Genomic DNA, 21,377 nt, shown 5'->3' with positions numbered 1-21,377 from the left:
TTCGAGCCACTTGCAATATTTCAGAAAAAATTCTAGGCATCTTAGGACTCCTAGCAGAATGTATTTTACAGCCAAACATTCATTAGGATTAACCAAAACAAGGCCAGTGTCAGCATGATCTGTAACTGCACACACCAAGCACAACGCAGCTCTTCCAAGAGACAATAAAAGCCTCAAAAATCAGCCCTTACTGCTTTAATTGGAAATCACATTGTTAATTACATGGTAACAAAACAAGAAAACTACTAACAAATACCAATGTAATTGATATTAAATCCTACCCATTACTTTTATGTGGCTATATTACGAAGTTTTTGAGTTTTTTTACTCGCTGATTTTAGCAAAAACTTCCCGTTAGCTGTAAGTTTAAAAAAAAAAAATGTTTTTAACTGGACGCTGCAGTTATGGAGTTCCTCTCTGAGTAGTTCCCCATATAACAGTGAACTTCGGATGCTTCATTCCTTTAATATAAATATTTTACTAGAATGGAAACAATAGGGAAAAAAGCTGTGTATCAGAGGCTTCACAATCAGCCCCAAACCAATGCATTCAAAGGGGGCTAAGGCTTGTTCCCAACACACGGATAAGCAATACGTCAATATTGTTCCAATTCAGAAAGCTTCGCTATTTTGCCGAAAACGTTCAGTGCCCAAATACCCGACAGGCTGCGCACGCAGGGCCGCGGCCGAGCCCCGAGCCCCTCCCAGCGGCTGCCGAGCGCGGCGCACGGCGGAGGCGCCCCCTGCTGGCGCAGCCGCCGCAGCGCGGCCAACGCCGCACCCCCTGCACGGCCCCCCGAGGAGGCTCCGCCCCCGGCGCTGCGCGGGCTGGGGGCAGCCGCGGCCGCGTGGGGCGGCGCAGCGCCGCCATTTGCTGCCCGTCCGGGGCTCCCCCAGCTTGCGGAGGCCGCGCCGCTGGCGGCCCTCCCTGCTCCCGCCGAGGGGAGGAGAGGAAAAAAAGCCGTTCTCCTGAGCTGTCTGTGTGAAGTGCCACGCTAGTTCATGGTAACGGAAGCGTTTGTCTTCCAGGTAAAGCACAAGTTGCAGCAGTTCGTGCAACTTCTCAGTGGAGTTCCACGAGCTGCTATTCTGTCACGTTGCCCTTCAGAAAGCAGCCTTACAGCCGTGCGCTGCTTTTAGATTCTCCTGTGCAGATCTACACTAGTTTAGGAGCATCTACTATGGTCATTTTGATGTGTTGTGAAAATGTAAAGAAAAATAAAAAAAAATCTACCAGTAAATCCACTGTGTGTATGAGGGATTTTCACAGAGAAGAAAGACATCTCAGTAAAGCAACCTCGCAATGGCCTATACCACAGCCCAGGACCAGGCCAGCAGCCCAGGCACACGATGTGCCTGCAGTCAGAAGCTGCTGTGAAGAGAGGGTCACACACGTACCTCACCCTCATGCAGCGAGAATGCCACCTGAGCACTCACAGCAAGACTCGGCAATGGGTGGCTTAGCTGTTCAGTGACAGCTGAATGGTTTTCACTTAACGTGTACAGCAAAGGGCAGATGGGATGCTATAATCTTAAGTCACTGCTGTTTTCAGGTCTATTTCAAGTAAGTCCCTTCCCTAAAAGCATCAGACTTTGAATCTGATGGCCAAAGAATAAGCATAAAGCAGAAGGAAGACTGACTCACAAGGAAGAAACCCCAAGTTCTGCGTTGCATTATCCATAGGGATTCATTTGCTCACTTTCGTTATTTAAAATGCCTTATAAAACACAGCACAGCATCGGAGGCAAGGGTCGGGGTTACTCATGTCCCCACGTGTTACATGCTGAAGACAAGACAGACAGCTGAATGCATCACTTGACTGCACCAGGCAGCTCAGAACTGCTCTGAACAAACTCTAAATACCACTTTTTACATTTTGGCACCATTTCTGGCCAGCATGAAGTGTTCTGTGGGAATAAATCTTATGAAGCAAATTAAACACAAGTAAACACAACATCACATTCAGTTCAACACCGTATCCACACAGGATGCTCCGAAGGTTTTACTCAGGCATACTATTCAGAAAAGAGACCCTGATTTCATAAAACTGTTCCAAGGATGTTTATTTACACCAGGCTACTTCAATACATGCTGAACTTGTTAATTGTGAGGATAATTCTCTAAAGGAAGTTTGCTCACATTAGATTGTATTAAAAATACAACATTTGCTAAATATTAAAATCTCAAAAACTGGGTTTCAGATAAACAGACAACCAGATCACTTCTACCCCCTACTTCAAGTACTCTCTTTTAACCCTGGGGAGGAGTGGAGGTAAGGAGGGATTACGAAAGGGAGTAAGACGTATTATTTTCTTTTTTTTTTTTTTATTTTATACTTCTCAAGCTCATTCTTTAAAAGGCTAGTATATTAAAAAAAAAAAGAACTCCATGTTTCAGAAGTAATTCTACATATAAAAACCAAGTTTCCTCCTTCTGTGCTTAGTAAAGAGTTTGAATTTAGCGAGAGATCTCTGCCGATGGAAAATGTTCATTTGACAATCTGATTAAATAAGTGGCAATCAAAAGTTTAATATTAACTGATAGCCTTGGGTGCTATGGAAAATCTAAAATGCTCAAAATAGTTATTAGAAATGGCACTACACAGTAAACATTTGTCACATAATTTTCTGTAACAAATCAACACACAAGTATTTCTACCCTCTGATGTAAGACCAATTAAGTGGCAAAGGAATAATGACAAATATATACAATATTTCTCTTACAATTATGACACAACAGCTATTGCTCATGGTGCTAATGATAAATATTGGTCTGAAATATTTTTTAACAACACATGTAAACAATACCATGCTTCTGCTCATAGCACAATGGTAATTTGATTAAAAACTCGTTGCACGTTTCCAAGCAAGCCTTACTGTTCTCCCTCTGCAGATCAAGAAGTTCTTTGAAAACACTGACTGTATGCTCTCTATAGGTAACTGGTGCCCCCACCAATTAGTTACAATTGTTTTTGAGTCGCATGATGTTATTACTGTTTCTTGACTTAGTTAAGACAACTCCTACAGTCCGAGAAATTCTCGGAAATACAGCAAGAGTTTATAATTTCTGAGGATAATGGAACTGCCACTGAAAAAAAATATATTTTATCTGTTAGTAAAACATAAACAGCTCAAAAATCTCTGTTCAAGCTTGACTTGAGCTAATTAAGAAAGTAAATCACTGATTTTTCGTTTTTATCCTTCCCCCAAAGCTTTACATTTAGTAGTTAATAGTTCAACACAAACACTTGCATGTCAACATCAAAAATGTTTTGGGGCAATGACTCACCACTCAGCCAACTTAAGATAGCAGAACTTAAAAATACACTTGTTTGGTGTAATTAGTTTTCATGGTAAAAGGACAAATTCGGATTCCAAGTCGCATTCCAGAAAGTAACTAAACAATTAATAAGCACTTCTCTATATAACTATTTTTACTTTAGGCCTTGATAGAAACACGTGAGGAAAGGTAAATCTCAAAGCAAGCAATTTCAGAAAATACCATGCATATCCAAGAGAAAAAGAAACAAAGTAGATTTAAAGAAATCGTATCTCAGAAGATGGCTACTGAATTAGTTACCTAGACAATTACTAGACTACCCATTGACATAGTAGTCCCATACTAACACAAAAACATTAGAGAAAACTGTAAAATAAAATAAAATCGTGTAACATTAAGAATCCACTATCTTTTCTTGTGACCTCCCATACTATAATTACACTTCTCTGCACTGCCTATCAGCTAAAACAATTTTATCTTTGCCACCATACATTGATTTCTTACCAAAGTATAGTTAAAATAAATAAAGACAACACTTGAATAATTATCAACTCAATTTAAATTTGCTATGATGGTCAGTAAATTTTAGTTTTGTGCCACATGCTAAACAAAACATCTCAGAGCACTTTTTTCATAACCTGTCATCTTTCTTCAAGGCTCTATTCAGCACTGAAAGCATTTTAAACGGAGAAACGGTGCTTTAAAAAAGCAGCATAGCAATCTTTGATTCTTCACAGTAACTGCGCTTCACTGCTCCAACTGGTACAGTGTTAATACAAACAAAATTTAATCAGCATTTTGTTGTCTTCATTCATAAGAAAAATTAAATGAAAAACATTTGAAAAATACTGCTTCTTAAAATTAATGCCTAGTAAGAGAAATTAGATAAATTTTTCATTCACTAAAATGATCTCTTTACCTGGCTAACGCTACTAAATATTAAACATGTAATGCAAGTTTTATTACTCTACTCGAATTACAGTAATAAATTACATGGAAACTGCACTGCTACATGTTTTAGCTTCTCTGACATTTTTAATATATTTTTGTTAATCTAGCAGAAATCATCTGCTAGACTGTAAAGCCACCCTACATAACACACAACTGTTAAAATGTAAATTGCCAAACTATTTTTAGCTGCTGCTGAAGGAGGGAAAGAAAGGGGAGAAAAAAAAGGCAGAAGAAGAATATTCCTGGCCTCGGGAATAATGATCTGAGGCATTGTGTTCATTTTGTTTATCAAGCAGCTATTCAGCCTCTAGTGGGGGCCCAAGTGCTTATGCAAGCAAAAGCTTTTAAGAGTGCCTGCAGCTGCAATCCTGGCTTCCAGGTAGGCTGCAGGTTCAGAGCACAGCTGCCCCAGGATATCTACGCTATCTCAGCTCCATCTGGAAGTATGGTTAAAATAGGATTTCAGATCCCGGTTTCTGTATGCATCACCGTGAGCAGAGGGAGGGAGAAGTGCAAGAGAGGGAGGAGAGAACGGGGGAGATGCAAGGACTGGAAGACACCATCCATACTTCAGCCTTAATACAAAATAAAAAGATCAGACCCATTTCGCTCCCACTATATTACTGTTGCCTGTGCAGTGTGCGTTATTCAGCCTATCCGGCTTTGAGTTATGACTCATCCAAGTGCACCTGCGCCCATGTGTTAAGTACTGCCAAATAAAAGCCCAACATCCATTTACACAACAAAGAGATGTACCCCGCAAGGCAGCAGCGCTTCCCCCTCCCCTCCTGTTTGTTCTGAGCAGGGAGAAAAATAATTCTGTCCTTCACTTCACTGGGGATTTTTCACTTCACGTGGATCTTTAAATGCAGATTCATTTATAAACAATTTTCTTCCTTTTAAGAATAAAGCATATTTAATACCACAAAACACCCCTATAGCATTAGATTATCACAGCCATTAATGATTTTTCCACCAAAACCCTTCCAACCTTTTTCATCAAAGCCCTTTATTCTCAAAGGATAAATTTTCAAGCGAAGAGGGATCAACAAACTAGTTGCTTGAAAGCTTTCCTGATGCTAGGCTGAAGTTAGGAAAGGCTTAATGAAGGCTTTAAAATCCACCAGGGCTTCACAATGAACATCTGACTCGGTGATTTATGCATATTAATAACCTCAGTCCTACTGAGGCAAGCTGAGCTGTACATGTCCTCCGAATCTTAATGTCTTCAGCTCCACTGGGATTATTACAAATGTAAATTTCTAAGATTCTCAGCTATTAATCTCTGTCTGTCCTCCTGTTCAGCAACATAATGACTAATTAAACATCAAAAGACCTGTACAGGAGATCTTCTTTGACAGCTCCTGGCCCAGCTCTCTTCCCAAGAGAGGAATTCAAATGACAGGGACAAGTGGGTAGAAGCATATGAGCAAGCTACAAATCACTGCTATGAAATCTAAAAATTACACATCAAATGTGTATTTAGTCCTCAAGAACCACTCCCAATTGCCTACCCTAGCTGTTCATGTCCAGTAGATACCCTCCCTAACAATAAGTTGAATAATTAGTGCATCAGGTACATAAAACCCAGTTTGAGCCCACTTTACTTACTATAAGTAAAAAATGTCATACTTACAGAAGAAGGCAAACCTGGGGGCACCTTTCTTACTTTCTTTGTCTGCAGAGGATCTGTACATAGAGGAACAACACATTTGATCAAGCATCTATGCTGCAGATGGAAAATAACTATCCACTCTATACAGTTTCTTTCCACAACAGATTGCTTTTTAAATTCATGTTTTGTTTTTAATTTTGTGCCAATGAAATTTGCGTCTCTCATCAATGCAAGAAGGTGCTTAAATAGGTAACATACAAGTGATCTTTTCTAATATAAAGCTTTCCTAAATGATTACTTTCAAATCCTAAGAACACTAGCATTGCAGGATATGTTGATGCCATTATACACTTGGTAAGAAACAAAGTAAGATTTTGAGATAACTATGAAGAAAACTGGACTGATTAGCAATAAACATTTTTTCCCCTTCTGTATTTCAGAGTAAAGATAGAACTATGAAACAGGAATTTATGAAACATTACATGCTAAAAATACTAACATGATGTAAATTTCTATAGCATTTAGACTATGGAAAGGTTGTAAATAATAGGATATGACCTAAATACTTAAGTAAAAGTTAATACAACTCATTTTTTTCATGTTACATTAAAGATAGATATGTAACCAGCCTCCTTCTATCAATAATAATTTTAACAACACAGAAGTAGTCAGCAATTGCACTATCTGAATCAAGAACCTGAACCAGTTTAGTTAGCTGCTAATGAAACTAATCTGAATGCTTACTATACATGCAAATTAGAAGTTAACGGATGCGGATGTTCTGTGATGAGTATCTAGCAGCGTTATCGTTTCTACAGTTGACTGATTGAGTCTTCAATTAAAATACAGAACTCCTATTTTTCTATTTTCATTCAGAAGAGTATAATCACAGTTTCAGTATAGGATATGACAAGATAAAAATTAATTACTCATTCCCATGTGTAATAAACCCACACAACTGCTGGAAAAATATTTGCTGGATATCTTCACTCAGATCATGCCACAGGAGGTGTTTGAAAAGAAAGAAAAAACACTTTTGCAAGAGGTATTTACACCGCACACAAAGCATGACCTAGAAGGGAACACTGGTTGATTTCAACAATCTCCAAGTAGCAAATTTAAAGAAAGTTTGTTAAAAACCCTGGACAAGCCCTAATTCAACTTTTCTTTAAATTATTAGCCAGCAGTTTTATAGCATTTAACTACTCCGTTTAAAAAATAGCAAAAAGTATTTCAGGCATACTTTCTCAAGCTGCTGGAAATGAAATGAGACTCGAGATACAAGTTCACTTTACTGGGACTTGGGGAAAAACTTGAAATTCATAAATTTGTAAGATCCACCTTCCCATGTCCCAGTTACAGCCTGGCAGATTCAGCCTTGACAGAAAGAGGCATGTTACACTACTGGTAGTTTGAAAAGGGTAATATACTTCGAGTTTCTCCTTCAACAACAAATAAACTTGAGCACTACTCTGAAAACACCATGCTTACCTTCATTATGTCTAATTTAATACCTGGAACTTAAACTCTATACAGTTTGCACAACAAATTGTAACTTAATCAGTGAGGGAGAATCCTAAACCAGGTTGTCTAATTTCTATTATGTACTTTAATATGTAGTTGTTTCATACACCTCCTCAACTTTTCTTCCCACATAATGTCACTCTGTTCAGCCTTCAAAGTCACTGTGTAACAGACACCTTGCTACCCATAACCATAGCAAGTTACTATTACATCAGTTTCTCACTAAAACTGATTCAATGGGGACTAATAACAAGAACAAGTTGTTGTTGTTATTGTGTTATTACAAGTCTTTTCTATGGAAGTTTAATCAACCTTCCAAAGAGCAAACAAAACATTTCACTTAACTTTCACTGAATATTTCACTGAACTTTCCTTAGATTGTTCTTCTTCTAAAACAGATCTGAAGAATGTCTGCATTTGGTTCTCATATTCTAAGGAACATGAATACTTTCAAACACATTTGTAAAGAAGGCAACCCCAGATTAAATGGTGGTTGTCTTGACAAGAGGTTAAATAAACTACATGAAAATGTATTTATATGTACATATAGGTAAAGTTCCATAGTCACATTTTTATAATTATAGATTAAAAAAAAAATCAAGCATGTTCAGGACTATTTTAATGCCCAGAGAGTTTGCAATTTCTAGTTAATACTCAAGTTACTTCAAGAAACAATTTGCATTTGATAAAAATGAAATTTTGGGTAAAGTATGGTTTAAGTTATATGGTTCCAACAAGCAAAATTTTCATAACAAATCTAAGTGCTACACAGAATAAAGGACATTCAAAAAATACACGGAACTAGAGCAATCACTATGACATAAAATGCCAACATTGAAAGATGGTAGCTTTTAAACTGGAATATCAAGTTACAGTCTCTCTTTTTGTAATTTTTTTTTTTTTTTTAAACATGCATAGCCAACTATTTAGGATACTCCTACAGCAGAAATGATAGAACAGCTGGCTCATTCTTGATTCCCTAATTCAACAGAAAGACTTTAAAGCTATGAAATATTACCAGTAACTACGATTGAAAAGGAAAGCTTTATTTATCAAAAGTATCTCCAGAATACAAATACTGTTATAGTATAACTATTTTAAGCAAGTTCTTGCCTGCTTATTTTGCAAGGTAGTTGGATTTTAGGGTAAACTACTAGTCTCCAGTTTCTAAGAACTTTAAAGGCATGTTGAACCAATTACAATGAACTATGTATTGCCCTAAATAAAGTTACTTTTAGCATATAAAAGGATAATTGTTTCCCCTTTGTATCTTTCCCCTACTAAATAATGGTAATGACCTCAAGGTCAGGCATTTCCAGGAGTTAATGATGGCATGGGTTAAGGGCACTCAGCTGGTCATCAACTCCTATCCATCTGTCATTATTGCTTTTGCAATTAAGGTTTTTATTGGAGTTTCTTGTTTGTTTTATAAGCAATACTGAGCAGTATAGAATTCAAACCAGCATCTCAAAGAAAATTTCTATAACTCTGCTATCTCTCTCTTATATAGCAGTTTGCTGTAATTTGAATTGCTCAGTAAAGAGCAATTACCGGTATACAAACTGAGCTGTCAAAGAAAATAATAAAGTCTGCAGAAACGCATCACGAATGAAAGTTTAAGAACTGTCTATATTACTCACCAAGAGCTGGTGAGTCATGAAGTGGTCTTCGGCGCTGATTTGTACCAGAGAAAGGGTAGTAGGCTGTTCCAGGTTTTCCCGAGGATGACAGCTGACCTGGACTTCCAAGACCCATATCTGACCGAAGCAGACTGGACTGCAAAATACACAAACAGAAGTAAAATTAAGCTCTGTAATAATTAAGCTGTTAATATACCAGGCTAACAAACTATTCACTGTACATACTATGCTTGCCATTTATAGGCATTTACTGGGTTTTCAGCGAAGGCCTTTGAATTCAAAAGACTTAACTTTTTAAAATTAGCATTTAGAAAATATACTGCTGTGTAATTCAGAAAGGTGGAGAGAGTTTTGCTGTGAGCCTCCAAACAACATAACCATTTCTGTTTAAGAGGTCTGAAAGAAACAATTCATACTTAAATTATAAACAAAAATTGTAATACTTCATTTAGTTTGCAATGTCACACCATCTATTATACAATATAAACATAATTGATAAAAACTGCTAGAAGTTTATGGTTTGACATTAGGTTTTAGCACATACTTAGAAATTCAAAGTTATATTACATTCATAAAAACATGGAAGAATCATCCCAAAATATCAAACAAACAAAGGAGATAACAGATTAATGCACAGAATATAAAACATTATGACATTTTAAAAACTTCAACAACGTAGTTGAATGCTTTTTGTTTCCTTTTCATGCGGTAAATATGAAAACATCCTAAACTGTTAACAAGTGCATTATGTATCATTTGGCCTTATGGTATTTGGATTTCTGTGAAACTGAAATGACTGCTGGTGACTTATGGGAACCTAGGTTCTTCCATGGTCAATACCATACTTAACCTTGTTTTAGTCGAAAAATCCCCTAAGCTGGGGTAAAATTCAGAGAAGTGTTTGTACAGGGAATATAATGCTACCAAGCAGTAAAAAGGCATCTACTACAGTTTTAGCACTAGATGTTGCATACAACTTTCCTCCTACACCAACATCCATTTGGTATTACACACAGCTCAAGTCTCTTTATTCTGCTTTTTATATATTTAGAAAAATCAGATGGTGTTTTATGGTCGCCATGGAACCAGCAGTCTTCAGATCCAAATAATTTGATTCTCATTTCTTCATACTGGGTCACTACGCAGTCCAGTCCTCATATTGTGGGTGAGGTAAAACATGTAGCTGTTGGATGGCAGTATTACAATTGTGTTTGCCGGCATTCCAACTGCGCTAACATTTCAATTACTAAATGGTGCAAGACAAAAACTTCTGGCTGGATTAACATTTACACCAAAATAAGTCTGAAGTGTCATCTCCTTTCAGCCCCACTAGCGGTTCCCAAGCCAACTTTCCTCCTCCTCTTAAACCACTCATGAAGATAAAAGTCAATGCACACAGGAGGTTCCCCACGCTATCAGACAGGCACATCTACAGGCTGGGTAACAGCAGCAACTGCTTCAACACCGCTGCTTTCTAGGGCTGCAGTAGCTCTCTGCAACACGAGCAGACACCATTCCTTCCGATTCTCCTCAGCTTTCATATTAAGGCCTAAATATGAAAACACTATCTTGTGAAAAGCGTTGCTTTCAAACCAACACCATCTAAAAGAAAATATGAAACTAATTCTGTTCTTATCCTAAGAATTAACCAAAAAAGTAAAACTTGACCTTCAGCCCAGGAATATCCAGGACTGAAGGAAAGCTTCTTTGCATGGCCCTTGGGGATGAAGTACTGCGATAGTTATTTCATGTTGCAGAAAGAAGGCCCCACTGACAGCACCACAGAAAAGCTGAGGCTGGAAGGGACCTCTGGAGGTCACCTCGTCCAGCCCCTGCTTGCTCAGAGCAGCTGTCAAACACAATTAGGAACTACAGCCCACTCGCACTGAAGACAACGCTCCGCACTCCCTTCCAGCATCTTCCCAGCACTAGGAGGGACTTTGGAAATACAATGAGATCCATACAGAGACCTCCAAAAAGGAAGTAGGAGGGTTTAGTTCCTATATTCACAAGGGGCAGGCAAGGACAGGGATGGACACAACAAAAAACAGTAAAAAGTCTTCAATTCACTTCTACCAAGCCATTCCAAAAGACACTTATCTGTGCCTTTTCCTAACTTAACCACCAGCCTTCACCTCGTACCATTTGCCACCCTTGCTTTTGTTCTATGTATTCCAGTTCTTGACATTTCCACATTTCCATTGGAACCCGAATTTCAAAGAAATATGGCTAGTATGAACATAAAATAAGTGCACAGATAATATACATATCCAGTACATCCCAAACTGTGCAACCCTGGCCTATAACCTATTTCATTAAGAACTTTTATCCCCCCTCTCCCTCTAGGAAGACAAAAAAGGACAAAAACTCCAAACAAACAAAAAAGGCCAAACCAATTAAACAAACAAAAACACCACCCAAGAAAAGCATAACCTTTGTCTGCCATTCCCACCATCAAATGAGGCATCTGTTTAAAATTTCGTAATTATTCCTCAGACTTCCCGAATAAAATAAAAATAGATGTCATTAGTTCATCTTATTGATTTTTCTGCCTGTCTGAACCAATTGAGAAGCAATATTGATTAGGACTGATCCTTTCCTAAGGGCATCTGATAAAGAAAGGAATACAAAATACCACTGAGGATAGCAAAAAAGCTTTGTATTATCAGCACCAGGCTTCTTCTGCCTAACTGCCTGGGGTCCCTGTGCAGAGGCAGATCGCTTACACACGTAGGCTGCGACATTCTCCATGGAGAACGCTCTCACTCCGCCGAACCTCATCTGCCAAGCACAGATCCAATTACTAAAGAATAATCAATGACTGGTTATTCTGAACACTGCCCAGTCCTGTTTGGATTACTATTATAAACAAACGGGGATCATTCCTAAAAAAAAAAAAAAAAAACAAAAACAAACTCTTCAGATTTTGTAAGACATTTCCAATTTCAAAATAGACAGGAACTTATTTAAAGCAGCATTTTTCCCTAGGGAATGTGTGTTCAGTAACCAATCCAAAGAAAAAAAATAAAAAAGGCTTTTGTTACAATCAACTACAAACACAACAATCCTAATTCTAAAGAGGCTGGAACAGAGAAAAGAGGTAAACATGACTGCTTTACTTTTCAAGTTCATCTCTTGCAGCAAAATAACAAGAAACAGTTTTGACAGCCTCAGGGGAAATGGCATGACCTGAGTCCAAAAATAAAAGGCTTTTTTTTTTTTTTTTTTTTTAAACAAACAAAAACCACAAGGGCCAGTATCTAGACAAATGCTTTGAAGGGGTGCCTTTCCTGAAAAGTATTCTCAGAAAAATGAACTGCAGGGAAGACACGTATGCAAACGCTGCAATGGTGAGGTGGTGGAAAAAGAATCATATATTCATATGATGGTGGGGCAACATGGCTCTGTCCGTGTGTATTTATGCGTCTTTGTCACAGAAAACGAGAAATATTGCATTGCAGCTGCCCTTGCCTGTATGCAAAGTTAGCTTCCATTCAAACTAACAAGATATATCAAAATGGTATGGCTGGAGTACAAAAAAGAGCATGCTCCTTGCTCAAGGTATTTTAATTATTATAAATTCATTCTTTCAAAGAAATTCAGAATAAAAGAAAGTTTGACTACTTTGGAAGTTGTCTTTTATGTAGCCCAACTCTTCCAACCTCTAGGATCCCAGTGATACAATCTGATGCCAAAATACCACTCTGCCTACAATGAACTTCCAGGACACCAGCCAGCAGAATTCTATCATGTTGGTAAACAGTTCTTCGATTTTCTTGCTTCAATATATGAAAACAAATGTGGACATGTCCTTATACAATATTCCTTGAAGCTCTCAAATGCTTGGTTTATATGCATATAGGAAAGCCCAGATACATGAAAGCAAACTACATGAACATTTTTAATGAACCCTCTCCATAGACTTCACTACTGTATGGAAGGCTTTACCATTTCAAAAAAATCAGTGTATTCTAGGCAGTTGGCCTTGTGATTCCCTCAAGCAATCAGCATTTCTGGTAGTCTAAATCTCGCTCATCTTACTTTTTAAATGCAAGCACTTTAGGAAATACTTTATTAATGTAGCTATAGCCAAATTATGCACTAGTGCAGTCCAAATACAACTTCATGCCTTTACATTATTATTTTCTATCAAAAGAATAATATGGTTGAGAATAAAAGCATTAGACTATTCTATGTAACCAGATATGACAGGAACTTTGTGTTAGCATAAAAATGCATTCTGCTGTGGAAGTGAACTAAGAGTTGCAACTTACAAACAAGCTTAGGTCTTGACACCTCCTCCTTCCCCTGCGGACCCCCAAAAAACTGCCAACTAGTTAGCATTTTTCCTAGCTTTTGGAATTAGCTTCCTTTTCAACAAGTTTATGCAATTAGTCCCAGTAGTCAGGCTGCCCCTATTTAAGGTGGGCAAACAACCAAACTACTTAATTAACCCAAGTGTTTAGGTAACAACTGGGGCTTAGATACATTACTTCATTACAGTAAAATAACACAGCAGCTCTCATCTCAACCTAATCCCCCCATTTCTTGACTAGCCTGCAGAAGGCAACTAGACCAATTCTGTGAAAGAGACATACACTATGACATGCTTGTAGTAGACAAACTCCCTCAGCATTTCCCAGAATTACACAGAACAGGCAGCAAGTGCACTCCTTGCCTGCCTATACACGTGAAATCCTGCACTGGCACAGCAAAAGTTTAATGTTCTGTTGCTTTTATTCAGCAAGCCATTTGGGTGAAGACTTATGAAGAACTGAAGAACATATATAATGTATCTTACTGTTTTAAATGTCTTGTCTTACAGATAAGTCTGACAATTTGCATGGACTAATTTCAAAGAACACAGCAAAATGGAGAAGTCAAACTCTGCCAAACTTGCAAGGTCCCCCCCTAAGTTGTGCACGTGGTTACTGCGATGCCAAAGGAAAAGCTAGCACAAAAGTAAAACACTGAAATAATTGCTCTGTGAAATACTGGTACAGTACAGAGGTTTGGGCTGCAGAAAGACCATTCATCCAGGTTTCATGTCATCCAGTTTAAGCCATAAATATAATCAAGATACGAAATGTTGAATTGCACTTCACTCAACTCTGCAATCTTTGGCAACTGTAATGAATATGCACTTCAAGATAGAGCTGAACTTGGGAAAAAAACTGACATACGATGTAAATTCATTTTAAATTTAAATTCTAGAGATATGTTTGCAATTATCAGCATGTTACTAAAGAATCTCATCCTGAGAATATCATCAAATAGTAATGTGAAATACAGTGTTACCATCTTGAGAACAAAGGGACCCTGAATGAGTAATCAATAGCAACTGGCAGAAAATGAGGCATTAATTATGATCCTCTCTAGTGTTTTGTCTCAAACAAGGTTTCATTAAATATATTGTGCTAACCTGTACCTCTTCAAGCCATTACCAATAGATTTGATCAGATAGATTTTTGGTCTGTTTCAGGAGTAGCAACATATCAGAATTAAGAAAAAATTGTCTAAAGTATTATATAACTTAGGCATTTTTTCTTGATCAATTTGAAGGAAATCAGGGGTTGTAAATAAAACATCTCAGGAGAGGATTCTCTAACAACGTGTCGATAATTGCAAACATATTTCTCATTTTAAAAAAATATTCAGATCTTATAATCTTAATGTAGTCTCTTGAAAATTTAATTATCACCTCCTATGCCTAAAGTATCATGCAGGTTTGAGAAGATAATGACAGTCATCCATCAACTGCATCCTGCCAGTGTAATCAGGCTAATCTAGCTCGCTGGAGTAAAAAACAGCTACCTAGGGTACTAAACACCAAAGTGATGCAACATCGTAAACAAAATAACAGACATTTAGTTTAACTGTCTTCCTAATTAACATTAACACTGAAAAATATCAAGGTATCAATACATTGCTTGTTGATATATTGCAATAATATATCAATAAAGGTTTTTCTGGATCATCAGGAGCTGCTTATTATGTGCGTATGCCTAAGCAAAATCTGCTACCACGGCTAATTCTGTTTGTGTGCATATAGTGTTACTGAGACTGATCACATGGACAGGGAGGGAGAAGAGGATATCATTGGAAGAAGTTATATACGAATCCAACTACATTTTTTTAGGCAGTGGGAGAGGTAAAGATCGAATGTGAAGGGATGGAAACTCTGTGTGTTTCTTCAGCATCCAAATGGTTTTAAAGCACCCAATTAATACAACAACGTAGAATGAATACCTTCTTCCCTCTTATGTGACAGCGGTTTCCCCGCACTAACACCACATATTGGCAAGACTACAAATTCTGTCTTCCACTTGTAAAAGCAGCACCCTGCTGATGTTGGTGTCCAATCCCTGAGGTTACGCTGGCTCAGCTTGTCTTGGCTCATTCCCCGGGGCAAGGTATTTTTGCGTTGCTCACTGAATTCTAGGAAGGCATTGCTAAGCATTGTGATTGCAGGTCAGGCTCCCCTCCCTTTGCCTTTGAATCTCTTTGCTACATTATGAAAACAGTAATTTGAACAGCTTCCTTACTGTGATTATACAGAAGCACAAGGTTTGTGGAGAACTGCAAAATGTCAGAAAAGAAGCAGCTGAGGGTTTATTCATCTATTCTTTAATTTTATTTATTTATTTTTTGGTACCAGCCTTCTTGCCTTTTTCTATGATTACAACATACAAGCATGAGAAATCAATATTATAATAAAAGCTTGTATGCTGAATCTTATTTTACAGAAGCCAAACTAAAAAGGATACTATAAAGCTCAAAGTATCCTTGCATCTGCTTCTCCCCCTGCATCTTCAGCAAAATTATTATAAAAGATTTTATACGATTAGTATAGTTTTGTATATATGGTGTGGAAGCTGTGTTATCTCCTCTCCCACACAAACAAGAGAAAAATGTCTCAGACACCAGAAAGTCAGAAAACGTGTAAAACAGCAATGGCTCAGAAACCATCATTAATATAGCAAACAGATAACTGTTAGGACTTAACATGTAAGACCTGTATGTTTTCACATATGATCAAGCCAAAGTTAATCCCTATACCAGCCAGGGGTTACCAAATGGACAGTCAAACCCTGTGAATATTTATCTTAGGCTACAGTCCCGCCCCCTCTCCCACTCCTTAATGAATGTTGTCCTTCTCCCCCTGCTATTTAGAAAGCCGTGGCATTAGGAGCACTATCATCTTGAAAAGCACTCTGCAACACATCTGAAACCCAATCTGAGATGGATGGCTTAGTTCCACAGAAGTGGAATCAAAATGGCAAATCTGTGTGTCTTCTTTCCATCCGCTGACTGCCTGTCTGCTCAAGTTCCAGTCTTTGCTAGCCCATCCCAGGCAGCAAATGCTAAATCACACATTGCTTACACTATTCTTAACTCCCCTTCCCAGTTCCTTTCAGGGCCTGTGTTCATCTTGAGAGCAGTAATCTGTGCAGATAAAGAGTTTGAGATGGGACTTTCTCTCTGAAGAAAGAAAGGAAAAGTAAATGGGGGCTCAAGAGGTTAGACAAAGAATAAATGCTGCAAGAAAATCCAAAGGGCACTCCAGCTCATTAAATCGAGGAATGCCTGGGAGAAGACAAGTGAGCTCATCTTTTCCCAATCCTGCAATTATACCATAAACACATAGTTGAGAAGCACCCAACTTCAGCAGTAAGACAACTAAAGGCAAATAGCATTTGACAAAAAAATACATATATGGACTTAACTGGATGCTCCTTTCTTCCTTATGCAGCAACATATAAAATATTATACATATTGATGTATAGGATATTAATTACCTCAAACATAATCAAACAATCAAAAATTAAAAGGAAGGAAGAAAATTTGCCAATGATAAATAGTGTGAGAAAGGCAAACAAGTAAACAGTTTGTCTGCTTTAAAACATTCAAAATGATTCCTCCCCAAACTGTTCCCTTTTTATAAATAGCATCCCCCCCCACCTATAACTGATTCCCAACACCTGCTACCCAGTTCCTTCGAGGGGATGTCTTCCCTGATTAACTTCAGGTGGTCACCTCTAGCTCTGGAAAAAGAAATTACATTTGTGTCCAGTACATTTTTTAGGTTCTGCCTACAAGCAGGCTCCCTATCTGCTGAGAGGCAGGAAATATTTTCCCAGTAGCACAAGAAATAATTCAGTTCTAATAAATCATAATCAAGCGAAAATTAATATCACTTGATTTTACTTGAGAAGTAAAATGGAGCAAAATTAAACTCACAATTGGACATCCTACCTGCCATTAAACATATATATCCCATCTCATATCCTTTTAAGTCAGCATCAGCTAGCAGAACCCAGAGCTGCTGCTTCAGTTAACAGTGCATCTGCCTTTCCTTCAGAAGCCACGTCTCTAGGAAACTGACAGTTCAGCTGTAAAAATCTGTTTGGGGGAGACACTTGATATCAAAGGGGTCAGAGAGGAGGAGATTAAAAGGAGAAAATATACAAAATAAAATCAGTTTGTCAGCTTTAAAGTTATTTTGGTGTTAAAAAAACCCACAACACTAACTTTTTTTTTTTCAATGCTTCCATAACTCTGTATTACTTGGATTTAAACAGACATTATGGTCTCTAAATTGTTCCTTAAACCATGTGAGGTAAGAAGAAAAGTAACTAGCATTACTACTTGTAGTCTTGTAAGGCCCCACAAATAAGAAAGATCCAGATCATCACGTACTTCCCTGCCTCTCAGGAAGATCCATCTAAAGCAGCTTCAAACACACTGCCAACAGTGAGTAGGAAGAGCTTTCTTATGGCTGTTTAATAGATATGTTGATTTAAAAAAAAAAAAAGACTAAAAGCATTTTGTATACATAGCTGATGCAATTTGCCATCTTTCATTAGCACTTAATTCTAATTTATTTTTAATTATGAAATGGTAGCCCCTCTGCAGCACCTGTGCTTTCTCATTACCTTAAAGTGTGTATATTGTCTTATTATAAACACTCACACTGATATGTATATTCTATATATTTTTTTCAATATCTAATAAAAACAACTAGTAACTCATTCTACCAGTAGCTATTTCAAAATTTGGAAGTAAAAAATAAACAGCAAAAAACACAAGGGATCTGATACACACAACATGCTTAACATTCTTCAGAGAGGATTTTTCATATTCTAGCATCCCTTTTCCTAGAATATTATTTTCCTTTACATTCTACTGCCTAGGTGTGTTCTAAATATGCCTAATTTTCTTATTCCTGAAACAGTTATTTAAATTTGTATTAATTTAAACCCTTTAATTTAGTTCACATATATACACACACACACATATATATATATATATAAATCTTTTCAATAACACTACAGCACCATAGGAGCAGATGGTGCAGCCTCAACACAGAGTAACCATCTGATTATTTCTCTCAAGAAAGCTGAAGAGGGACGGAAGTGTTACAGACAAGCAATAAAAAAAAAGTTTCAGGATATGAAGAGAGTTCCTGCAGAAAGAAATGAAAACTCCTGAAACTCTGTTAGTGTGCATGAGAAGACAGTGCTTGCATATGCAAACTTAAGACATGCATCAGGTTACCAAGAAGAAACTAAGAAGCACTCACTAGGACAATGAAGATACACCTAACCTATTTGTTCTGCACACTTGTCCATTACTTGTCATCTTCTAACAAGATAGCCAGCGTTCAGTATTCCTTAACAAATAATGCCAAGGTGAAGCATGTTAGCGGTCTGGTACAACAACCCTTGTATTAGAATAACGAATTGTTAGAAACTTGGCAAACAAAATTCAGAAGCAATTGCAAAGAGAGACAGTCACACTGCTATTTGAGAGCTACACCTGCAGATGCAGAAAGATTTGTTTGGAGACCATCATTCACATGTAAAGAACACACATTTTAAACTGTGATTTGCTCCAAACACATTTTTCTTCCTTGACTCACACATTTTAAGTAACATCTCAGCCATCAGATACCACTAAAACGCTGTTCTATCCCAGTATTCACAATCACTCACTTCTTTCACTCTTGCTCATTCCAAGTTTTGTTCTTGCACAGTGTGTATTTCAAATTTCATTTTTCATAAAGTTCATTTTTCCATTTTTGTCAGTAAACCTGATTTTTGACTCACATATATTCACTCTGAACTTCTAATACACGCATTTTTGTCTTGTTCTTCCAGATGTTCCATGCTACCTGACGCTTTACTAAAAAAGTTAAATCATCTGCATTTTACTATATACATGTCTTATAATTACGTACTTCATGAATATATTAAAAATACTTCTCAGTTTGTGCTGGTCACAATTCTATTCATTTTCTTTAAGCAGCAAGTTAGCATCTACATCCTTCTATGGATACTTGCTTTCACTCTTGCTTGCATATTCCTCACCACTTCATCAGTAACACAAATTGGCTTTTCTGCCTACACACATTAGGGAGAGCTCTTACATTCTCTCCAAACAACTTACATTTCCCATCACAATAACTAGGGAGTGAGTGGCAATGCTGGAAAACTTTCAGTACACAACTTACTTTCACAGTCACAATTTACATCACACAGGCTCTCCAGTTTGTGACTTATGCACAGCTTTGCTCAATGGTACTTCTTCCCATTAACTAGATTTTTTACTTTCAAATAATAGTAATACAACAGCTTACATCATCTAGGGATTTAAAATTAAATATTCACATACCAAAGGCAATCACAGGTGATGCGGAAAGAACATGAGAACATCACATTCTCAGACAGTCTTTTATTCTTTAAGTTTTCTCATTTTTATTGTGGTTGAAATTCCTCTCTACATTAATTTTGCCTTGACAGTAATATTACTTTCTGGAGTTGCTCAACTTTTATAACACTTCCTTCTCATGCAAGATAGCTGTTGGAGTGTCCTGTGAGACACTACTTTGTGCAGCACTATAGCAATACAATGTTTGTATTACTCTTGCTTGTATTGCTCTTCAGGCATGTATTCTGCTCAAATGGCTTTCAACTCTTTAAATTTGAAAGAGGCAAATTACTTTCTATGCAAGTGCAAAGTAACATATACTTGCAAACATTACTTTTGCCAAAGCGATCCGTTAAATTGTCCAAAAATAGGTGTTAAATGCATTTTTTGATTTATTTCAAGGTTCTTGTAGTGCATTTGGTAAGAACCATCATAACTGTGTTTGGTTTTTTTTGGTACAAAACTAAAACTACCTTTTTGGTGTGTGAAGGATGTTAAATACCATAAACTTCCAATCATGAAAAACTACATTTGTTCTTTAATACATTGCTAAAACTTGCAGACAAGATGCAAACCTCTTAAAGTCTCATTCAATTGTGAAGAAAGTTATTCTTAAATGAACACAGAAAGGTCATGAATTTTTGTAAAAACAAAAGAACCCCAAAACCGCCAACAGTATGAATTGCCATTGCTCAGCCCTACACCATATTAAATTCTGTAATGCTTTACAGCACAAGTGAGTCAGGCATATATAAATTTAGCTCTGAGTGGTATCCAGATGACGAGAATGTTTCTATGTTGAATCATAGCAAAGGCGAAAGATGGATAAGTTTGTTTCAAGTCAACTTGCAATGATACAATAAGCTAACTTCTTCGCCAAGGTACTACTCAAGTAACAGCATATATTTAATTCTATTTATGAAACACAAAACATGCTCTAAAGATGCATAAAGACTACTATATCTCTCGATATTCTATTGAAGCATATATTTTGCTCCTGATATACAAGAAAGTGGGAAATCCTGAAAAGCAGTCTGAAATAGTCGTATTATGTTTACTTGAAATATATTCCCATAAGGAACACCAAATATGGTGATAATGTGCATAAAAAGTTACTGTCATCCTGCAAAATTCAGGCTAATTTAATAATGCTTGATGTGCCTTACATCATGTTCCAATGATGCAATAATACGCTGCTAAATGAGTCACCTCGCATTAGCTTCACAGAAATAGCAGAGCTGATGGCTACTGAAGGGAAAATGGTGTAGCAATATTACTGGAAACATTGATGGATCATCTTTCTACCTTTTTTCTTTTTATTCATGCAAAAACAAAGATTCTAAAGCAGCCATATTTATTACCAATAGACACAAAACTTATAATAATAGTAAGAGCCAGAAATGAGTTAAAAAGCTATCTGCTACTACTGAATTAAATACATATATAATACACACTGTAACATAAATACTTCATATACTCTTCACATAGTACTCTATATTTCACATTGCATGAAATATATGGTAGTGTATGTGTATTTCATACGCCATAGAGCAGTACACATTTCATGCAGTATTACGTATATAATTTTACATATATTAAGACAAATATAATCCACAACTCCTTCCAGCAGTAACGTAATTTACAGGTTTATTGTAAAT

At 37.1% G+C, this 21,377-nt stretch overlaps 1 protein-coding gene across 16 annotated transcripts in view; it reads right to left on the bottom strand.

Annotated features, from left to right (window-relative positions):
* The window catches only part of TCF12 (transcription factor 12), a 162,701-nt gene that overhangs the window by 43,503 nt on the left and 97,821 nt on the right, over positions 1–21,377 (bottom strand). For all 16 annotated transcript variants that reach the window (XM_040570446.1, XM_040570443.1, XM_040570444.1 and 13 more), the window contains 2 exons: positions 9,010–9,145; positions 5,867–5,919 (listed from right to left, as the gene is read on the bottom strand). In XM_040570446.1, coding sequence (XP_040426380.1) covers positions 5,867–5,919; positions 9,010–9,145 — 189 coding nt within the window. The remainder of the gene's footprint in view (positions 1–5,866; positions 5,920–9,009; positions 9,146–21,377) is intronic.

This window comes from Cygnus olor, chromosome 11, assembly GCF_009769625.2.
Source record: "Cygnus olor isolate bCygOlo1 chromosome 11, bCygOlo1.pri.v2, whole genome shotgun sequence".
In the NCBI taxonomy this organism is placed as follows: Eukaryota; Metazoa; Chordata; class Aves; order Anseriformes; family Anatidae; genus Cygnus; species Cygnus olor.
This window is presented reverse-complemented; position numbering and strand designations above follow the sequence as displayed.